This window comes from Corvus cornix, chromosome 1A (genome assembly GCF_000738735.6).
Source record: "Corvus cornix cornix isolate S_Up_H32 chromosome 1A, ASM73873v5, whole genome shotgun sequence".
Lineage (NCBI taxonomy): Eukaryota > Metazoa > Chordata > Aves > Passeriformes > Corvidae > Corvus > Corvus cornix.
In genome coordinates, this window is record NC_047057.1 from 29565382 (window position 1) to 29587131 (window position 21750).

The 21750-nt window shown below is 42.6% G+C and overlaps 1 protein-coding gene across 2 annotated transcripts in view; it reads right to left on the reverse strand.

Annotated features, from left to right (window-relative positions):
• The window catches only part of NELL2 (neural EGFL like 2), a 140264-nt gene extending 121525 nt beyond the window's left edge, over positions 1-18739 (reverse strand). Inside the window, exons 1-2 of one of the 2 annotated variants that reach the window (XM_039571111.1) lie at positions 18572-18739; positions 18271-18399 (exon numbers count right to left, since the gene is read on the reverse strand). In XM_039571111.1, the coding sequence (XP_039427045.1) occupies positions 18271-18399; positions 18572-18626 (184 nt within the window). In that variant the 5' untranslated portion in view covers positions 18627-18739. The remainder of the gene's footprint in view (positions 1-18270; positions 18400-18571) is intronic. The other variant, XM_039571112.1, reaches the window with a different exon arrangement.
• Positions 18740-21750: the final 3011 nt, after the last annotated feature.

The following is a 21750-nucleotide window of genomic DNA, read 5'->3' on the forward strand; positions in this document are numbered from 1 at the left end:
CTCAGCTTACACCACTGTTCCTATAATGGTTTATTCTTTAAGTTGGACCTATGAAGATGCTGCTGTCCATTAACAGAAACAGTATATTTTGGTTTATGGATCAGGAATATTTTTAATATCCGTTAAGAAATGCAACAACCTATGCAAGTCCTAGCCAAGCTCCTGCACAGTGTCACACCAGGTTGATTTCCATTTGTTTTTCACAATGGGGAATCAAAAAGAAAAAAAAAGGAAAAAATTAATTTCTACCACAATTCTATGATATTCTCATAAGCAACTAATGAAAGAAAGTATATGCTTAACATCCCTACACTTAAAGAAGGCCAGCTCATACATTTGTAATTATCCCCTCCTTCTACAGGCCCTTTTATTTTAACTGGAGTTTTTGGGATGCAAACACCGCACTACAGACGGCCTGTGCTTTAGAAAGGAAACAAACCCTCACCATCACACCGAGCTCTCCAGAGACTCCCCAGTCCTCACTGCTGTGTGAGAGGCAGGGGAAACACAGAGCTGTCACAACACCCACAAGACAGGAATCAGTTTTAGGTCTCTTCATGTCACCCTGAATCATTACCTGATCACTACTCTGGGTGAGAATTTTCCATCCTTTATTCTATAAAACCTTACCTGAGTACGCTATAACCCTTCACTGTGGCCTTAGATACCCTTCTTGTATACAGACGATAGCATCAAGACATGATTACACCACGCTGGCAGCCTATATACTAAGATTACCATCACACTGACTGCTGGAGTGCTACATTGCCAAAACACATGGCCACTCAGTTTTGGTATTGCAAATAGGTCAGTTCATACTTGCTGCTCAAAAAACCTACACAGCCTTTTGAATTATTACTACTCTTATGAAGCACAACACTCTTTGCTCAGGGCAGGCACCAGGTGGATTTCTTAAAAGCAAGATGACTGAAAGGTCCTTGATCTGTCAGATCCATTCTATTCACACTAACACAAGAGTGCAAATCCCTCCTTCCAATTGCCTTTGAACACTATCAGTAGGTGCTTGATAGATCACCAGCTGTGCTCAATAAATATTGCTTCAGGCTTCTTCTTGATATTTGGCTGCTAGTAATCAGTTTAAGACCCAACAAAAATACTTTACTGGAACTGGACTTCTTTCATGGCTTGGAAAAATCAAACTGGTATATCTCAGACAATAATTTGCAGTTTCTCAATAGTTACATAAAAACCTCATACTGTGAACATTTCTAATACACAAAACAAAAGGCATAAATCTTTTCAACTTGGAGTGCAAAAATAAGGAGAGACTCAATAATTTGAATGAGAAATTTGTCTCTAGCCATGATACATACATTTTGGATTTATTTTCCTAGAAAATTGCATGTGTATGGTTTGACCACACCACAACAACTCACAAATCCATAGTGTCATCACTCCATCTTTAAGTTATAGAAACATGAAAGTGACAAAGACACAAAAATCCAAACTCAAAGTATGTCTCACTCCTTGTTCAGGCTAGATCTTTTAAGATCTAACATTGCAAAGCAGTCTGAAAGCCCAGCAAAGGAAACCACTGACCATGAGATCTGCAGGAACTCAGCCCTTCAGAAGACAAGCTTAGAAGCTGCCTGTGCTCACAAAAGCCCTCATTATTAGGACACATTTTCCTCTCTCAGAGACAACCTGCAGTCAGAGTTCTGCAGCAAACACCAAGATCACACCAGTGTTTCCTGAAGGTGTCAAGAGCAGACACTGTCATTTCAGTCATGTTCATGAGATAATAATTACTGCACTGTAACAAAGACAGCAAGTAACTTTCACCAGGACTCACTCCACAAGTCCAAAGGACTTCCACCAGTCCAAATGGGTATTGGAGAAAGCAATTTTATCCTTTGCGGTCACCAACCTTTAACTGCTCTCATCATCCCTGTGGTGACAACTGCATTCATAAAAACATATGACGGACTATTACAGGCGACTGATCCAGTCTTAACTAGTCCAGCCGTGCCTCCCCAACAGACAAAAAAAAAGGTCCTGCAAGCAGCCACGAACAAGTTACAGGAGGTAAGAAGGAAAATTTCCATACACAGCACCAGCAGCATACTGTTGCAGTGGCTGCACCTGTGGCAGGGGCAGCCTGTGGGCCAGGGGGCCCAGGGATGGTGAGACAGCCCCAAAGTTTGAATCAACCCCCTTGGGTAAGCCTTAAGGCAGGGTGACCGGAAGGGCCTCTCCAAGATGCTCTGTTCTTTATGTTAATGTACCCCAGTTCTGTTACCCCAACTGGTTTGCTAACTCTCCACCCCCTGGACCCCTTATAAGTTCATGCCCTAGAATGTTCTCCCTTCCCCGCTTTCCCATTAGCTCTTGGACCTTGGCTCCCCCCTCCATGTTTCCCCATTGGGTTGTGTACCCTGGCCCTGTCCATGCTCCTCCCCTCAGCTCTTTCCCCATCCCTCTCTCCTCCCCTTGTCACCCTCGTACTTACACCCTGGACACTCCTGTACTCCTGGGCCTTTGCCCCTGGAGCCCTTCACGTGTTCAGCAATAAACTCCTGTGGAACTCTATGTAAAGGACCCATCCCGCCTCTTTATTCAACTTTCCAGAGGCGTACGTGTGCGTGGCTTCTGTGGGCATAGCCCAGCTCTGTGGCTCATCTGGGACACTTTCTGGGAGGACGCAGCAGCCTCCAACCACGATGGGCTGGAAGCATCAGCATACTGAATCACACAGTTGAAAGACTTAGGACAAGCCATTCATTACCATTCATTTCCAGTCCACAATAGGAGAAAACAGTTATTAAATGGAATGAGCAACTTGTCCTAGCAAAGGGTATGCTCTCACATTTCTGAAGAGCATCTAAAAGTAACCATACAGTATGAACTGAATTATAGAACAAATTCCTGCAGAATAGTCTTTGAAGGAAGCATTCTAACTAAGTGAGCTCCACAGTTTGTTTCATGTGCACATAATCAGCTTTTAATAGCAGCATCTATAAATCAATTCTGCATCTGAACTGTCTGCTGAACTATCCAAATTAAATTCTAGTGGTTTGTGAGAAAAAGGAGGGCTGTGGGCTAAAATGAGGATGAAAAAATATAACTGGTGCAATTTTATTTCAATTTCCTACACTAGGAGGGATGAGTGTCACAAGCATATATTCACATCCTGTCACTTTCCCGTATTCACATTTTTTGATTAATATTTTCTTAACTAGGGATTTCATACAGCCTACAAAGGGCAACTTTATATTGGGTTTTTTATACCCTTTATAAAGGCTTTACTTTGTATTGTTCTTTTATTTAAGTAACAAATATAGATTAAGCTGCACCCAGCCAGCAGGGCAGCATGCAAAGCCAATCCAAAAGCAGAATCTTTCCAAGGCGCGACAGAGTACAGCAGGATTTTAAGTGGAGCACAGTGCATTCAAAATCAGGAGTTGCATTCCTGTAATGAAAAATGAAGATAAAAAGAACTAAAACAACCTTTATTAGACCAAAACCTTGCTAGACATGATATGCATTACATCCTTCAGTAGAAAGGCTGGTTGTTTTGCTACTTGAACTGATAACATAAGTTCAGCTTATGTTATGTTAAAATAAAACATTTTGAGCTGCTTTACCTATAAATTTGTCCATTCCCTTCTCACAAATTCCCGGTTGTTTCAGAGAGAATAGCAAAACAAGTAGCTGTAGTTTACCAAACCCATGTGAACCTGAGTTGGTTTCTCCAAGGCTGTAGGAAAGAGCTCTGCAAGAATCTGGGTGGAGGTGTTGCAGTTCTACCTGAAGTTTAAAAGACTACAAGATAGAGGATAAACATTAACCCTGTAAGACTCCCACTGGGGCAATTCCCAAAGGGTGCGCTTAAGCTGCAGGTCCCAGGAGCACTGCCCCATTCACAAGCTTGGTAAACTCTAGGACTACAATCGGAACGTACATCAGGATACAACCGGGTACATCCAGACCTCTGTGCGCCCAAGTGCCCCTCAAACTGGATCCAAACAGGTCTCCCCAGAACAGAAACTCACAAATTCCAGGAAAAAGGACTCCAGTAATTAATTTTTCAACTGGCATGATCAGGACCTTGGCATACCCCACAGACTGTTAAGGGACATAGCCCACAGACTGCCCTTGTAGCTTAGACACCACCATGGTGTGGGTGTGTCTGCCTTCTGATTTCCACTGAAGAACTGCTTCAGCAAGGATGTCTGCAGACAGAAATGCAGTGGATGGGAAGGAGAAAAGGAAGAGGGCAAAATGCTTTTCAGCTGAAACTAAGCAATTGAAACAAAAACTGACTTGAAGCCAAAGCATTAAATCAAAAACACGGGGGGAAATGTCACAGTTTGTTCTTGCAGCATTTGGGGAGGTTCCAACTGCCTTTGCTTTGTAGCTTCCTCTGTTCTGAATGTCAGCTACAGCTTTGGTGTGTCATCCAGCAAGGGCTTTCCTCCAGCTCAAACCATATGCAAAGTCACAATGGACTGACACAAAAGACTAGAAGACCTGTTTCTGAACACATTTTTCCCCAATTATATTGGCTTTTCACACTTACAGCCTTAAACAACTGTAGTCATATCACTTCTGGCCAAAACTCTGGCTCACCTACATGCTACATACTTTGATGTTTAAAGTCATTTTGGCATAGCTGAGAACACAAACCCACTGTGGGACAAGAGGAGGGAAAGGTACTGAGAGCCTGGGCAACTAGGCTTGAAGGCAGTTGTTGCTGATCTGAAACAACCAAGCCATTATTATGGACCTAATCTCACTTGTTTAATCAGGAGTAGTTGGTGCATTTGTCTAAATGGTCGTGACTTCATTTAAAGTGCTTCACTTGAAATGTTTTCTTCTCCATGGTCAAAGTCCTCAGAGAATTTTTGCTTGGTTTATTAAGCTTGATTGCTCTCTTTTTTTTTTTTTTAATGCTAGAGGAACATTAATAATTGTCAACTACGAAAAAAAAAATAGAACATATTTAATACGGGGGGAACCTTCTACCTGTTATGGTAGATAGAGGTAACTGAGCAGTAGCAAACCCTCAGCTATTTTTGCCTGCTCCTGGCACTTACTTGGATGACTCTTCAGGACAGACTTCGCAAATCCATGACTGTCTGTGGAAAATGACAGCTGTAATATAATTCATATTCCCTGTGAACAGACAATAATACCACTGAAATCCGCCTAGAAGCATTCTGCAAGAGAGGATACAAAACTAGTTTGGGGGTGATTATACTAGTGGCTGGGTTAAGCCTCTGAGCTTATATACCAACTGGCTGCTTCTAGAAACCAAGGCAAGGTTTGTTCTGCAATGGGTTAGGTACCACAGCTCTGTCAATCTCAGGCTTAACCTACCAGAGCACAGTCCTAAGACACTTAGACGTCTTTTGTCTTCCCTTGGGCTGTCGTCCCTTTGGCAAAAAAGGAATTTGCACCAGGATTACAAGTGGGAATAATTTCCTGTAATGTAAAGCAGCCCAGTGCACCACAAAAAGTCAGGCGTGCTCTTCCAAAAATGTCAGGTCCATGAACAAGGATTTCATGACTTTTGGACTCAGTAGGCAAAAAGTAAATAAAAGATAAATAGTTACACAAAAGATTCTAGTGACTCTATCTGCCATAGCATATTTCTGACAATTTTTCCAACCTTTTGCAAGGATAAGAAACCTAATCGCAGGCAAACCTGAACTTTGAATGTGTAGGACTCCAGAATAGAAGTCTGTATTCTCAGCACAGGAGGCTGAAACAGCTGATTTGCTAACAAGCAGTACAGATCCTGCCACACTAGATTGTTAATAAAACAACTCCTACCAAGCTGCCACAGAAAATGAGATTGTGCTCTCCTGAACATTTCTGAAATGAATTTTAGAAATGTATAGATCAACCCACAAAGAAGCACCACACATACAAAAGTACTATCAGGAATTTTTAAAGGTATACATGATACAGAAAACTTCTATTCCTTGTATACTAGAAATACCATCCCTTTCAGAGAAACTATGTCATCATGCTAGATACTATCACCAGGAGAGTGCACCCCTATAATGGGTGCTATATACCCATTATATGACAGCAAAATAATGAAGATAAAAGACTTTTGATCTTGTTACTGAAATTCCACTCCTGGGAAACTAAAATATGTGCTGCATGGTATGCTCTGCACCATGTATTTATTACTGAAATACTTTCTGGTGATTTATAGGTTCCAGGTTATCAGTTATATAACGCAATAGCTTTTTTTCATGACCAGTTTTTCCTAGCCTATACTCACAACACTATTCTTAAATCCCTTTTAAGTTTTGAAGATGCTTTGTATGTGCTCCCTCATAGGCAGAATCAAGTACTGCTACTTAGAATTACGTTGTTTAGGTTTTTCACAGCCACTACCACTATAAAACCTACTATGTTTGAACAAGGACACTGATAGCACAGAGTGGGATTTCTTTTGTTTCTTCATTTCAGTGGAGGTTCCAGCTGTATTTAAAAGGTTACAGGTACTATAGCTTTATAAATATATATGTGTATATAAACATGCACACACAGAACTCCCTTTAGGCACAAAGCATCCTTCTAGAAGCTGCTTTGAGAATACCTTGAAACCTGTGGAGAAAACCAAGCCTGCCTTGTTTTCCTTGCAGCTGCCATCTGGCATATGCACCTAGTTATGCTTGGCTGCATACTGTCACATGAGCACTTTGTGTCAAACTGACCTAACAACGAACAAAAATATCACACCAAGAAATGCTGTTAACACTGGGACACTGAAGAGCAGAAGAAAAACAATGCATCGTCTTGCAGCCCTACTGGTACTGTAATAAGGGCATGACACACATGAGAACTGCTAAAAGACTGATTTTATTTTCAGTCCCTCATTGTATAGCATGGCCAGGATTTTAACAGTTATTCAAGTCACGTCAAGGGGGAGGACAGGAGGAGGAGGAGGTAGTGTTGCCAGCCTTTTCCAAATGAAAATGCAGGATACCAAACATAAACAAAGCCTAATCAATTAAAAACAATAAAGTACAAACTTGATTGCAATAATAAATCATGCAAGCAGATTATGCTAGATGTAGATCAAGCTGCATTACATGCCCTACTCGTCTCTCTGAAGATACGACACAACTCAAATTCTCAAATATATCACATTCCAGTGGTGAACTATCATACAATGACAGACTGTATAAGATCAGCACCTACCATGGCACCTCTGAACTAGGATCATGCTTGGTGTAGGCACTCCAATACCCTCTCAGCAACACACCACGTCTCCCTCGTAGGCACTCCAATACCCTCTCAGCAACACACCATGTCTCCCTCTCACTTGGTTCTCACTGTGCAAGTGTCAGTAAGACTTACTCATGCTCTCTGTTCAGTCATTTTCTCTCAAAACCTCCTTTTGTTGTGACCAGTATGCTGCTCTTGAGGACCTAACTCCTACAGCCTGTGTTTCACAGACTCATTTAGGCTGGGAAGGACCTCCTGAGACCATCTAGCCCAACTGTAATCATTTGTGGATGACCTAGAAGGTTTACCTTTTTTCTCCATGAATAATCTGTTTCTCCCTCTTGGTAGTGATTTGGATCTCTCATCCTAGTTTTCCTTCATCTCTGGCTTTCTAGGGTATAACTCTTTTTGCCCACATTAGGCTTAATTGCCTTCAGCTCACCAAAACTCTATGTGTTAAGAATTTAAGTGCTGATTTATTTTCACACAGCACAATGGTGAGCTTAGAAAAGCATTAATATGAGATCATTTTGCAGAAAACCACAACCATGCAGTCTGCATGAAAGATTAGCTTCTGACACAGGAGAATGGCCAACAGTCAGTGACAGACAGAAAGCTCCACAAAACTTAAACCTGTATCCTAACAGCAAAAATAGAGCAGGGCAGGGGGAGGGAGGCCACCATTGGAAAAAAAAAACAGTATCTGAAGCACGCCAGACACATCCAACATCTCTGTTGTTAGTCACAGGTCTCCAGCAGCAGACTGAGCAAACAGCAGCAGATGGGGGGAGAACGTAGGAGAGTGAACTCTAAAGAGAATTCAAGCACCAGCAGAAACAGGAAGTGGCAGAGAGACCACACCTGAGGGCAGAGGAAGGACACCAATGCCACCAACCATACTGGAGTATCTGGAAAAATCTCTACTCACAAGCTATCTGTTTTGATGGCAGGAAAAGGAAAGGTTAGAAGGTTTTGAATTGGGAACATCAAAGAGGAGAGATACCAAGGAATACCATGTACACAACTCAGCTGTGAGCAGGGCAGACAGGTAGAAAATACATGGAAGACTCAAGCCAACCATTACCAGAGATTTCAAGAAAGCTGAGAAAAAGACCAGTGTTCAAATTGTCCAGAAGTTTTCATTTAAGTCAGGTATTAATGGAGTCCATGCTTCTGTGAATGTGCCCACGAGCCCTGATGAACCAGCTACAAGTTTAAACTCATGCCAAATTTATAAGCTTGGGTAAGTTAAAATTATAAGATGTTTCCAAACCCTAATTTGCTCTTGTAGGCTTATTTTACTCAGGCATCATCAAAATATACTTAAGTGCACCAAAGAACAAGTTTCAGGAGAGTACAAAGGCACTGGTTTTAATTGTGTACCAGGTGTTTGATGCTACCTTGTATCTTTGAAAAACTCTCCCTATACTAGATCAATTTCACCCCCGATCTCCAGAGTACAGAAAGACTTAAAGGGTCATCCACCCATTCCTCAGCCTATTACCTGAATGTAACACGACTACAACAAAGCTAATGTTTCCTAGATATTTTATTTCATGCTATCTTCTAAAAAATCAAAAGTATGGAGATTTCCACCATTTCTTTTCAGCAGCTATTCCACAATCCAAACTAGTTCACTGTGAAAGTCTCCTTTTATCTTAAATCCCCTCCATTTGTAGTACCATTACTCTTACCTCTAGCTCTTTGAATACTAAATAATTCCTTCGTTTTAAACCTCTAAGAATCTTCTAATGCTAGACACTTATCATACAACACTTTTGTCATTTCTTGGACAAGCTGTACATACTCAAGTTCTTTCAAAAGCTTTCTTACTAAGCTAGTGCTTTTGTTACTGTATAATCAGATGTGCTGTTTTTCTCTTCAGTCCCTGCAATTCATTGATATTTTTTGGAAATGCAGAAACCCAGAGTGAATGCAATAACCCAGACACAATTTTTTTTAAATAATTCAACCTCCCAGATCTCTTACTCCCATATGCTTTCCTTATGCTAATGGTGTATGCAGGGATCCTTAATAAGAGCAATACTGAACAGGGTACACAAGGTTTTTCTTCAAGTCTACCCTCTTCCTGGAATGAGAGCTGAGCAAATCTCGGGACTATTTCAAGTTTGGGGCATATTAGTTAATGTTACAGAAAATCTTAAGAGTGCCTTTGGAACAGCCAGGGCACAATATGCAAATGCATGCTTAGGGAGCTATTAAAACACAGATTATTGACCTCAAAACTAGAAAAGATCCTTTGGAACCCTTCTGGATCATTACACAGCTGTATCTAGAGATTGATGGACTTCCAGGCAGAGTCAAGGCTGGTACATGTCTTCTCTTTTAGGATAAACACTGCGGATGTTATACCATCATCTAATTATACTTAAATAAGCATTTATGCTGGGGAAATTGTATGAATATTGCTTTAACAGAGTGAGCATCTCTACAATTGGAGGTCTTTTTCTTACTATACTCCATGTTTTCAGAGAAGGAAATAGCCACTCAAATTCCACTAAAAGAGTTCTCAGTTATGGATCGCTAGCAATATTGATTGTAATGGCTCCCTTGGAAACATTACAGTCTATCATAGCAATGTTGGTGCTGCAGCAAATATGTTAATCTGCTAAAAGCCTTTTGAACATTGTGTCTTCAGAAGTCTCTTTTAGTCTGCTGGTCCCTTTAGACCATGCCCATTGCTTTAGCACCTTACAACAGCCCAGAGCTGCAAGCAGCAACTCATGGGATGACCCAACCTAAAGGTCAGTTTTCTAAGCTTGCACATCTCTCAAGTCATCAGCATCACATACCCCCCCCAAAAAAGCATGCACCAAAAAAGGAAAGTAAATAAAATGTTGACAAATACGAAGAATTTTTTGCTGTAAAATTCTTCCATGTTGAAAATGGCTACAGAAATTCTTTTCTATCTGAAATATCTGAGTGAACATTCATAATAGGTATTTATTGTGGAAAACATGTCCAGGCAAAAAAATTAAAAACTAAAGCACCCTTTCTTATACTTCTCCTTGGATTTTCCTGAGAGGAAACCATTTGACAATGTCAAGATGGAAAAAAATAGCATTTCTTGAACATATATACACAAAATATAGAAGAATTTGGACAAAAAAGAGGGACAGAAAAAAGAACCAAACAGTGAAAAATCCTTTTTCACCCCTTATTCAGCTGTACCTCAGCAGTACAGGTAGGAGAATACAACTGCTCAGTGGATCTGCACCTTGGCACAAAACCAAATGGGACAAAATATAGGGAAGAGTCACTACACAGAAGTACAGTTTTCCATGACAGCTATATAAAATTTCCAGCTCTTATCCAACAGTTTTAAATAACTTATGAACTCAGTCCTGTACCTCCCTTAAGACTCAGTGGAAACAGTGAAGTTAACCATACTTGGAGTTATTTTTCCAAGCCAGCACCTGTATACCCTGGAGGATACAGACTAGAACATAAGCTGGGGAGGAGGGGAGAGTAGAAAACCTATTTCCCACATCGTATAAGCAAAAGGTAGGGGAAAAACAGATATTGTGATTGATCTAAAAGGGATGTGTAAGAAATGCTGCTGTCCTTTGTGAAATCTCACTGGAGAATGAGCCATGCTGCTGTGGGGGGAGAAACCATTAAAAAAAAAGATTAACCTAGCCAAGTCTCAGGCACACTTTGTGACTACAGAACTATGCCACAGCAAAAGCAATTACGTAAGGGTAGCAAGACCTCATTTTCCCCCATCACTACCACTTGCTAATACAATCCTTCCCCAGCAATATGGAAAGATGCACTTGAGAGCTACCTAGAAGGGTCACTGTCCTCTCTCTCGGGGCACACGTGCTGCATCTACTGGGTTCTCTTGGGCATGCAGGACAGATGCTGTCCTGCTGTCAGCATCACATCTTTTAACTTCAGCCAACACCACTGTCCCCTGCCATGCTGCCAGGAGAGGCTGCCAGGTGAGCAGCCATCTGCACCTGCCTGCTCTTGATGGGGACATTGACATGGAGAGAGGCTCTCTGGCCCCACTCCTCTGACTATCAGGTCCCTTCTCATGGCCAACCAGGGCTCTGCTCCACATCACCACACTGACACCATCTTAATGTATTCCCCTTTCATACATGCCCTAGAGCTGTACATCATACTCATCTTCAGCTTTCCAACAAAAATGCCAGGTGGAGCCCTGAGATAATATAAGCCTCAACAAGGATTTTGTACTTGAATATTTTAGAAGAGGCTTCATTGTAAAGGCAGGAAGAAGCAAATGCAATTCTGTCTGCCATTCTTCAGTATGAAATGTTTGAGGCAATACTGAATGTATAAACAATACATGGTTATTTGCATTAACCTGAACAACCAGACACTCATTTAAAAAAAAGTTTTAGAGATTCATGATTGTCCCAACAGAAAACAGACCCCCAGGGATGTCAATTTATTGCAGGTAACAGATGCAACCTGGCTGTGAAAAGCACAGGCTCAAGTCCACAAGAACACAATAAAACATAACATTGCTTTAAATAGAGTCACACCCTGCTGATAAATAAATGCAGGTATTAATTCACTCCAAAGACTGAAGTATCAGAGACTGGAGATGTCAGCTGTCCTACCAAGCCCAGGCAAAGCCACCAAAGTCATGCTGGAATTTAACAGACTGAAAGGTGACAACAGCCCCTATCAAGACACACAGAAAGAGATGTGAGTAGGAAACAACCAACAAAAAAAAATATAAAAGCAACCCTAAAGGCTATGGAGGGAACATTTAATCTCTCTGAGATTATTTTCCTTCCCTCCCCAGAAAAAGCCCACTGCAGAAAATCAAAAGAACAAAACAAAACAAAGGACAACAAAATAACATTTTGTGTAAAATACCTTTCCTTGGGATGAATAATGACAATTTTTAGAGCTGAACTTAAAACAACTTCGTGCTTAACATTTATACTTCTGTGATAGTAAGGCCTAATACACGTTCTCAGCAACAATATTTACTTGAAACTTTCAGCATAAGACAGTTGCAATCCCCAAATGCCACAGGCCAAGTTTTGTGTCATTGCTTAACATTATTTTGTATCAACTCTGCACTAATGACTACATTCAGGGATTACAAGCTTTTCTTCTCTGAGTTTCTGTATCTGCCGTACATTAGATCCTCATTAGCTTTCCATTTCTCAGCCCTACCCTCTGCTGTACCATTACAAGCATCAATCAGAAGCCCATGATATTTATGTCTTTCTTCCATAACTTTTTCCCCTTTATTTAAGAGATAAACCAGCATAACCAGTTAGCACACACCACCATCTCCAGTATTTGGCATATTAATGACTATTCAGCAGGGCTAAGTGCATCATAGTTCTCTATGCATTAAAATTCATGGTTTAGGATGGAAAATGGATCTTCACATGCTACCTCCTTTTTTGGGCAGGGTCTTCAAGCAACAGACATTTCACAAACATCTCCTCTTGCTACCACTACTCCTCCTTCCCAGAGGAGGATGCTGAATATTAAGTTCTTTTGGAGCAAGGGGATGTCTCAAAGGAGCAGTGAGACCAGCAGGCTCCAGAAAAAGCAGCCCAGCTTTTCAGGGCTCTCCTTCAGCACCCAGCCTGGCACGCCAGCAGCATCAATCACAATCCTGGCAGTGCTCTACCACAATGGTTCCTGTTTGCACAGGTGCAGAGGTGACTTTAGAAAGTTCCAGAAGTAGAAGGCAGCAAAGGAAAGCTTAGGCTGTTATTCCAGATACACCAAAACCTTTCTGGCTACCACATTGTCATAGAGCAATTGCTTACATTAGGCATTTCTAACATCAAAAAACATGCCAGTGCCTATGGAAATTAAACTTTGATTAAAACTTTTGCTATCTACAGATGATCTCTGTGCTGGAGGTCCCACAATTTGAGGATTCAGTGTTTCTGAGGGAAAGCAGTTTGCATGCAAGACAAAAAAATGCTGCAGATGGGTATTCACTCTGCAGTCAGCTAAGCCAGTTGGCAACATTAACATCCTCTTTCTCAGCTGTCTGTTACCACTCCTCTGGGAGATGGGTACAGCTGGAGAAAGGGGATTTTACGGGACTCTCTAATCCATGTCACTGCAGTCAGCCAGGGTCACTCCTGAAGCTGGCTGATTTTGCCATCCGCAGACATGGGAACACTCATATAATCTCTTGCTTTGGAAAAGTTGTGTGGACAGTAACCTCTAGCTTCTGGGCAGTGACAAGCAGCTAGGAACAGTAGTATTTTCAGCAGGCTCAGCTGGAATCTGGAGAAAGCATCTGTCCATAGTTTCAATGACAGGTGGCAAGGAAAAAGCTGTGTGTGTGAAGTGCATAGGCAATGTAAATCCTGTTTCTGTGAAAGTTTACTCACCTCTGCTTTTAAGGCTTTATTTTTAGCTCCTTCATTTAGTAAATGTTCAGAGATGACATCATGAGACAAAATAGAGTGAACTTTCCAAAGGGATATAACATAGAGTAATATTGTCTTCCTAGTATTTTAACATAATGTGCTAATGATCCAGTCATACAATAACAGGTAACAAATCACTTTTACCAAGAGGCCTATTTTAGGGGGCTTTTTTCTGCCAGCAGTTTGTGCTGGCCAGCACCAATTCAAAGAACAGCACTGCTGAGCCCTTTCATTCATCCCACTGACATATTAAATTATTTTCTGGTGTTTTATAGCACATATTGAACCTCATCAGAATATACCATATTTTGCCTCTAAATTTGTCCTTCCTCATTGGAAATATCAAAATATTATTTATAACCATATTATGAGTTACATACCCTAGCTGGCACAGGAAAAAAAAAAAAAAAAAAAAAACAAACAAGAAAACAACCTCTGAATAAATTCCAAATTCTGCATTCAGATACACAAGCTCTCACATTTTCATGACTGGCATGTCCTTTTTATCTTTTCCTTAAATACACATTCCTGTGTTTGTAACCATCTGACTGCACTCTTCTGTCCACCTTTTAGCCTTCTCTTTGAAGAGAATATACACCTTTTGATGGGCATACACTGTCCTTACACATCACCTGGCTTTCATTTTTGTTGCCTCTCATCACTTGATTTACAGTGTACCTTCCACCACTCTCCACTGGTGCTGGAGGCAACTGGAAGGTGTCTCCATTACTACACACACACGCACACACACTCTCTTTGGACAAAGGTAGTCTGACGCATAGTATCTGCTCTCAACAAGAAAGACCCAGAAAGACTATCAAAATACTCTATCTATAAAATACATATAATGCAGAATTTAAAGGGAGGGTGACAAAAATCTATTGCCTAATGAAATGCCAGAGGAGACCAAGTTACTCTTGCATCCCTTCTTTAGATTGTCACACTTCAGAACACCATTTCCTACTGCCAGTTGAAATTTTTAGCTTCCCTGGGACCTTGCATGTGCTTAATGCTGTATCCCCTGGCACAGACTTGAGTCATTCATCCAAAACCCTCATCATCCTTCAGCCTCTGTTGTGATTTTGTCTACCTCTTCAAATTTCCCTGCAGTTACATATGCAACAAGTGCTCTTGTAGAAATATGACTTCCATATTTGCATAGGAAAATAGCTACACTGGACTTCCATCTTCACCTATCTCCTCAAATCATATTAATGCAGTATAATCACAAAAAAAGAACTATGAGAATGACAATTTGTATTTCTCCAAAAGCCTGCTTTAACTACATTAATTACACTTCAGTCCACCCATCTGGTTTGGGCTTTACCCAAGTGTCATCCTTGTTTTGCAAAGAGAAGAACAAAGGTGTTGAAAATTTCACTGACTTATGTAAACACTTGCCAACAGAGAGACATTTGTGTCATACATATTCTGACTTCTTTTCTGCTGCTCTGACCAGCAGAGGAATAATTTTCCTCTCAACATATTTTGACATAGTAATATCTGCTGTTGGCTAGAAAGTGCTGGCAGATGTTCACATACAGCAACACTAACATTTTTGAAGACTTCCTCCTGTTTTCTATTCATAATTGTATCTTCCCACAAGCTATACTGGAACGTTTTACAATTACTTTGCAAATCACATTTCCAGAAAAAGAAGTCCCTGCAGCTAACTAGAGCCAGATTACAGCAGCATTCTGTTGCTACCATCCATGAAAACTAAGGAGCATCAAACACCTAAAAAGCTTTAGAATCCAGCACCTAAATCTACTGAAGTCCAGTACACACACACACAAAAAGTCCAAGTAACAGCAAATTTCAAATGGCTAAAATTATTTCTAAATCAGGAACTGTATGAGGAGCAACCTAAATTATCCTGACTGGACAGTCACAGACTAAAACCATCTTTAGAGAGTAACTGCTCACTGTTTTATATGGCCTAGAAATACAAGTACCTTTGAAAAGTCAATTACACAAGGGAGAATTTGTCAGAACAGCCAATTAGATGCTAAACCCCTATACTGAAAATTGATGTTACAGCTAATTAAGCAGTCAAAACTGACTTTTTTCCTAGAAGTAAAGAGACTATTCTGCTGTAACTATATGTATAATTATCCCATCATATATCTTTAATTGTCTATTACCTGTTGGCAGTTCAACATGCCACATTTATAATTTCCTTCTAAAATATAGAACAGCATTTAGGACTTCTGAATGATTTAAGCTTATGTAAAGTAAGGCTTTACATCAGTTGAGAATGTGGTCTATCAAAAAGACAACATACTAAAGTGTCATAAATACGTATATGATACGAGAAAAGATTCGCTATCTGAAGAAACCAAGAGGCAAAGGATCTCAAGTTAGAGCTTCCAGAGTAAGTTCACATATCATTTAAAGTCATTTGCGTCCTTCTCACAAAATCTTTTCTATCTAGGACTAAGGCTTTAGCTGAATTAAGGAAAAACCCACACAGACAAACCAAATTTCAAGTCGACACATACATGTATTTGAAATTCACACACTGCAAGTACATACATTAAGAGGCATATATTGCAGCACTGTTCCTAAAGTGCAAGTTCTAAGAACAGAACAAAAATTACTAAGTGGACCCAGTGGTCTGGTAAAGGAAGGAAGTTTCTCTATTTCTAAATGCAAGTTCAAAAATGAAAATATCTCTGCTCAGTAAAGACCACATTTACTATAACAAAATCAGCAGTCATCTTATGCAGTAGCAGGGAAAATCATCTCCAGTCCTGCAGGGCATTAAAGACTTCCTAAGGGACCCTTAGTGACTTCAACCACCATTTAGACACAAGTGTTTTCATCCTTGTTATTCCCCCGATTGTTCTCAACAAAATAAAAAGGTTGCTGTGAAAATTTAAAACTCCTGCCTTCTTTTGCTACAAATAAACTGCTAACCCATTTGGGAACTATGTACACTTGTAATTGCAAAGACAGAGGGAAAAACTTGAAAAAAAAATTCTTTAGTAACCCAGTAATTTTTTGTGCTGACACTGGGAAAATACACAAGAAACTCTTATGCTTCCAAACCTCTAATCCTATTACCACTGAAGACAAAGTGAGTTTTAACTTCCCCCCCACTCCCTCAGCCCAATCTATTACAGCACGATGGGGCTTCAACGCAGAACCATACCTTAAAAACTACACCTATTTTAGGACACAAATCCCACACACACAAATGCATTGCCATTCTAAGCAGTCACCCCCTCCACAGAGGGTTCCGCTCTGCAGCCACAAGCCCATCACAGATGTTTAAAGCCAGCATGTGCCAGTGTTTCTGAACGCATGTGCCCATGTGTCTCCACATTCATGTCCATAGTGACACATGCTGGCTGTTCCGGGGAAGAACACCGCTAGAGAGGTCACCTTAAAAAAAAAAAAAAAAAAAAAAAAAAAAAAAAAAAAAAAGCCTTTGGCAACTATTAGCTTCTGATAAATTACCTCATTAATGCAAACATGAAAAAGAAATTCCCTTTCCAGATCTTATCTCCCTTGACTAATAGCTCTTCTGTATGTGAAACACAGCCTCTTGCCTGTTGCACTAGAAATCTGTTCAGATCCAGCTGAAACTCCTCCCGTGACACAATCAAGTTCCCCTATCTTAAAAGTGCAAGCTTATGTGGAGATTTGCTTGTTCTTCATCAGATGTTGAGCCATATTCCTTGTTCTTGTTTAGTCATAGATTATAAGGAGCATTTAATCATCTTTCAGAGAAGAGACTTGCCTCTAAAGGACAGGTTTAGGCTTTTTTTTTTTTTTTAATTAAGATAGAGATGGTTTTTTTCCTGAAAATGTTGTTGACTCCAGCTTCATTTAAGATATCAGTATATTATTGAAGTGTAATTCAAAAACACACTGATAATGAGCAAGTGTATGGAATGTAACCAATGCCAATATATTCAACGAGATATTAACAGTTATTTACAGTCTTTTATGAATTACAATATAAGAAAGTTTAATAATTTTTAATAAAACTCCTAAATGTATTTTTGAAAGATGGAAGACTACTATTTTATTTATATTCCCAATATTAACAAAGAAACAATCAAAAGCACTAAAAGAGACCAAAACTCATTCTTTGTTTCACAGGAGGGGTACGTCATGGAAGCTCCAAAGGGCCACTTTCTCTTGACAAAAAAAAAAAAAAAAAAAAAAGGGTGTTCTTATTGCCAGCCATCTGCCTCCCTCCTCCGGGGCACTTCATTTCAGCAATTTGCTCGATTCACATAAAACTTTCAGTGAGGTTTTCCTTAGCTGGAACTGGGGTATGTTTAGCGTTTCCCAAGTAAAGCAGTAGAGTGGGTGGTGCTATTATTCATCACCGCACCCCACGACTCACAAAACATGCCATCTGCCATCCCCGTTCCTGCTGTACTTTAATTAAGCGTCTACCAGTCAAAGAAAAAAAAAATGGGGTGAGAGAAAAAAAAGATTTTAAAAGAATGGGAGGGGAGCTGTAAAGAAGAGTGGAAGAAAAGCGAGCAGGAAGGGAAGGGACGGGATACGGATGTCTCAAAGCGAGCAAACCTCTCGCGTTTTGGGGACTTGGGGGGGCGCGCCACGTGCGCGGCGCCGGGGCCCGACGGCCACGGCCGGAGTTGCGGGGCAGGGCGGGCCGGGGCGGCCGTACCTAGGAAGAGGAAGGCTTTGCTCCCGTTGTGTAGCCCCGGCACCTGGCGCACGCCCTCCGTGGAGCCTCCCAGCTGTAGCTCGGACAGCACGTCGATCTGCAGCGAGGGGTCCACGCCAAAGCCTGAAACTGACCCAGAAAGTGCCGTTACCCACCCGCCGACACCGCAACTTCCCGAGCCGCCCCAGCCCCGCCGCCGCCCTCCGCACCTGCGGCTGCCCAAGAGCCAGAGCATCGCCGCTGCGAAGCTCCGGCAGCCCCGTGCCCGGGTACTCTCCCGGCGGGTCCAGCATCCGCCTACCTGGCCCCAGGCAGAGGAGAAGGCAGAGCGTGCTCAAGCGGATGCCCGACTCCATGGTACAGCGATGCGCTCAGTCCATAGTCCCCCTCCTCCGGCTGCTGCGGGCGAAAAGCCTCCGGGGCACAGGCTGGGTCCCTCCCCGCCTCTCACCGAGCGGCGCGCATCCCGCGCCGCCCCGCAGCGCGCATCACGGCGGGCGCCGCGCCGCCCCGCCGCCGGCCGGAGCACACAAAGGCGAGGGTGGGGGGCGTGCGGGTAGCGCAGCCCTCCGCCCGCGGGCAGACAATGGGGAAGCCCGGCGGAGCCTCCCGCCGCTGCCGCCGCGCGAGTGAGGCCGCGGCAGCCGGAGGCGGCGCGCCCGTGCCCCGCAGCTCCCGCCCCGCCGCCGCCAGGCGCAGCCCCTCCGCTGGAGAGCGGCCGCCGCAGCCTCCGCCCGAATCGCAGGGCAGCGCCGCTCTCCTCCCCGCCGTCCAGCGGGGACAGCGGCACCGGCGGGAGGGGCCGCCCGTTTATGCCACGGCCACAGGAGCCGCCCACCGCCTCCGCCGGGCCGGGCAGGGCTGGGCTGGGCAGGGCCGGGGGAGGCGGCGCCGCGCCGCCCCGTCCTCCGGGGGAGCGGCGGGGAGCGTGGCCCGCTGTGCGGGGGCTCCGCTGGGAACTTTGAGGACACCCGGCGGGGAGGGCCGGTGTGCCCCCGGAGGCCGCGGCTGGCAGCGCCCGATCGGCGCTGGCGGTGACCCTCGGGGCGCTCTCCTGCCTGCCGGCGGTTCTCGTCTGCCTGTGCTGAAGTCACCGCTTGGTTCCCGTCCCGAGGTGGTGCCGTCCAGGGTCTGGCGAAGCCTCCGCCTGATCTTTGAGCACGAATAAAAATAATTTGGGAAAGGCGGGGGGTGGGGGGGGGGGGGGAGTGGAGGAAGCGAAGAAATCAGGACGTTCGCCGTAGCTGACTGAGGTGGGAATGTGAAGAGCTGGCGCGGGGCTGACAGCCGCAGGTTCGCTTGCCCTGTCGTAAAGGACGATTCTACACAGCGGTCCTGTCCTCTTTAACAAACCCTCCTCCCGCCCCAGCAAGTGACATTTCTGTGCCGTACTTTGTGTGCCTATAAAGGGGGCTAAGAATAGCCTTTTTCTTCCCTTCCCTTTCATAGACTCCCAATGTGCAGGGCAGAAATGTCTTGTTGCCAGTTCGTCAAATTCTGCAGGATAAAGGATTGGGGGGTTAATTTTCTTTTTTTTCCCTAGTTTCACATGCATGTCAGTAAGACCCTGGCGTCACCTGGTGATTCCAGTATTGTTTATTGACCTCCCCCAAGTTCATCTTCTATAGTCTTTGCAAATAATAAAATCTTTACAAGTAACCTTTCACATCTTTCTCAACAATAACTGAAGGCTGAAAGGGAAAGTGATTCTTTCCCTTGCTTTTTTGTTTTTTTGGGGATTTTTTTCCCAAGACGACCATGGGAGTCAATGGTAAATCTCCTTTCCAGACTAAATTAACCAATTGAGATACTAAGCACCATACAAAGCAAACATCCTCTTTCTTATAAGAAAGGGAAAAAAAGAGAGCAGAGTGTCTATACATGAGAGTGGGAAATGCAATGCATCCCTTAACCCAAATCCAGAGCATGGGAGTTAAGAGTTCAGTTCTGGTGTGCCCAACATGCATGTCACCCTCAGGAGAGCTACAGGCTTCTTCTCCAGTTGATGGAGCCAGTACAGCCACTTCACATTGCAACTGTGTGAAAACAAACAAACAAAAAAAGAAAAGGAACCCTGCTGCTGGTACCACCCATGTAACTGATCACACAGCATCCCTGATGTTGTATCTTGCATAGTCATAGTTGTCAGTGACATCCCACCCCTATCCCAATCAGCCTAGCACCTCTTCTGCACCAAAGTTTTGTCTCCAGCCTGTTGGTGACATGGAACTGTGCTTCCAAACTCATGAAATCCACTGGCTGCCAAAGCAGTCTTAACAAATGATGGGTTTCCTTGGGAGAGTTAACAGGCAACAGCCACGAATCAGTGATTGTTTTCATGCTATTTCAATCATGTTGGTTACAGATAAATCAGCCAGAAGCAATTAATTTGAGAAGAAATAGGTTCAAAATCTAGAACAATAATGGCACGTAATGAGCCCCTCTGCCAGTTAAGTCAGGCATACAAGAGAACAAACCAAAAGAGGCAAACTTCTGCCTTAAGTCCTTTGCAGCTGCCAGCAGACAGTGACATTTTCTATTAGCCGAGGCTGCCAAAGCAACATAAGCATGTAAATCAGGGGGTCCATCCCTTTAATAATCTACTTCTCTCTCAGAAGATCTCCAAGGAGTGGCCACTCATATTCACATACATGAAAAATCACTCAAAACACCATCCAACCTGCTTTATGTATTCCTCCAGACCTATGTGAAGCCCAGGACATACACATTACATGGAGCTGTTTCTGCTATGTGAAATGTCAATAGTGACAGTATTCAGCTAACCAAGAAGTAAGTCAACAGCAAAATGAGAATTTCTACCAACACAAGGAATATTATATTGATGATTAAATCTTTCAAATAGTTGTCTAACCATGGAATCACTTTCAGATCACTCTAAAAACAAACAGTTTCACAGTATTTTGGGCACGTCTCTCCTTAAATTTTAACATTCTGGAAATACCTGAAAGAAAATGGTTTTTATACCTTCAGATGGCTGGAATGCTGTTCCTTTTGATGGAAACGATGTCTTTTAGCCAAGAGAACAACAAACACTTCATACTGAGGCTCACCATAATCTACTCCACACATGAAAAGGGGGACAGACCTAAGAAAATGGTGCAGCATATACATATCTCTACTAACCATGCATCAGTGAAAGTGTTTTCTGTGTTAAGCAAGGTTTCTGTCTAAAGAAGCCCATTTCAGATACTAATCTTTACATGTCTCGGCAATTTTCAAGACTCTCCAGAGACTAGACGTCTCAGAGGTAGTTTGGGGTTTGTTTGGCTTGGGGAGATTTATGGTTGGTTGATGGGGGTTTTTTGAGTTGGTTTGGGTTTTTTTGTTGGTTTGGTTGGTTTGGTTTTTGATGAGTTAAGAGTTTGTACCCCTACAAATGCTAGAGATGAGATTACTCAAGGAAACATCTGTAGAAGACAAGACTAATCTTTTGCACTTTCTATGGAACTTCTCTTTGAA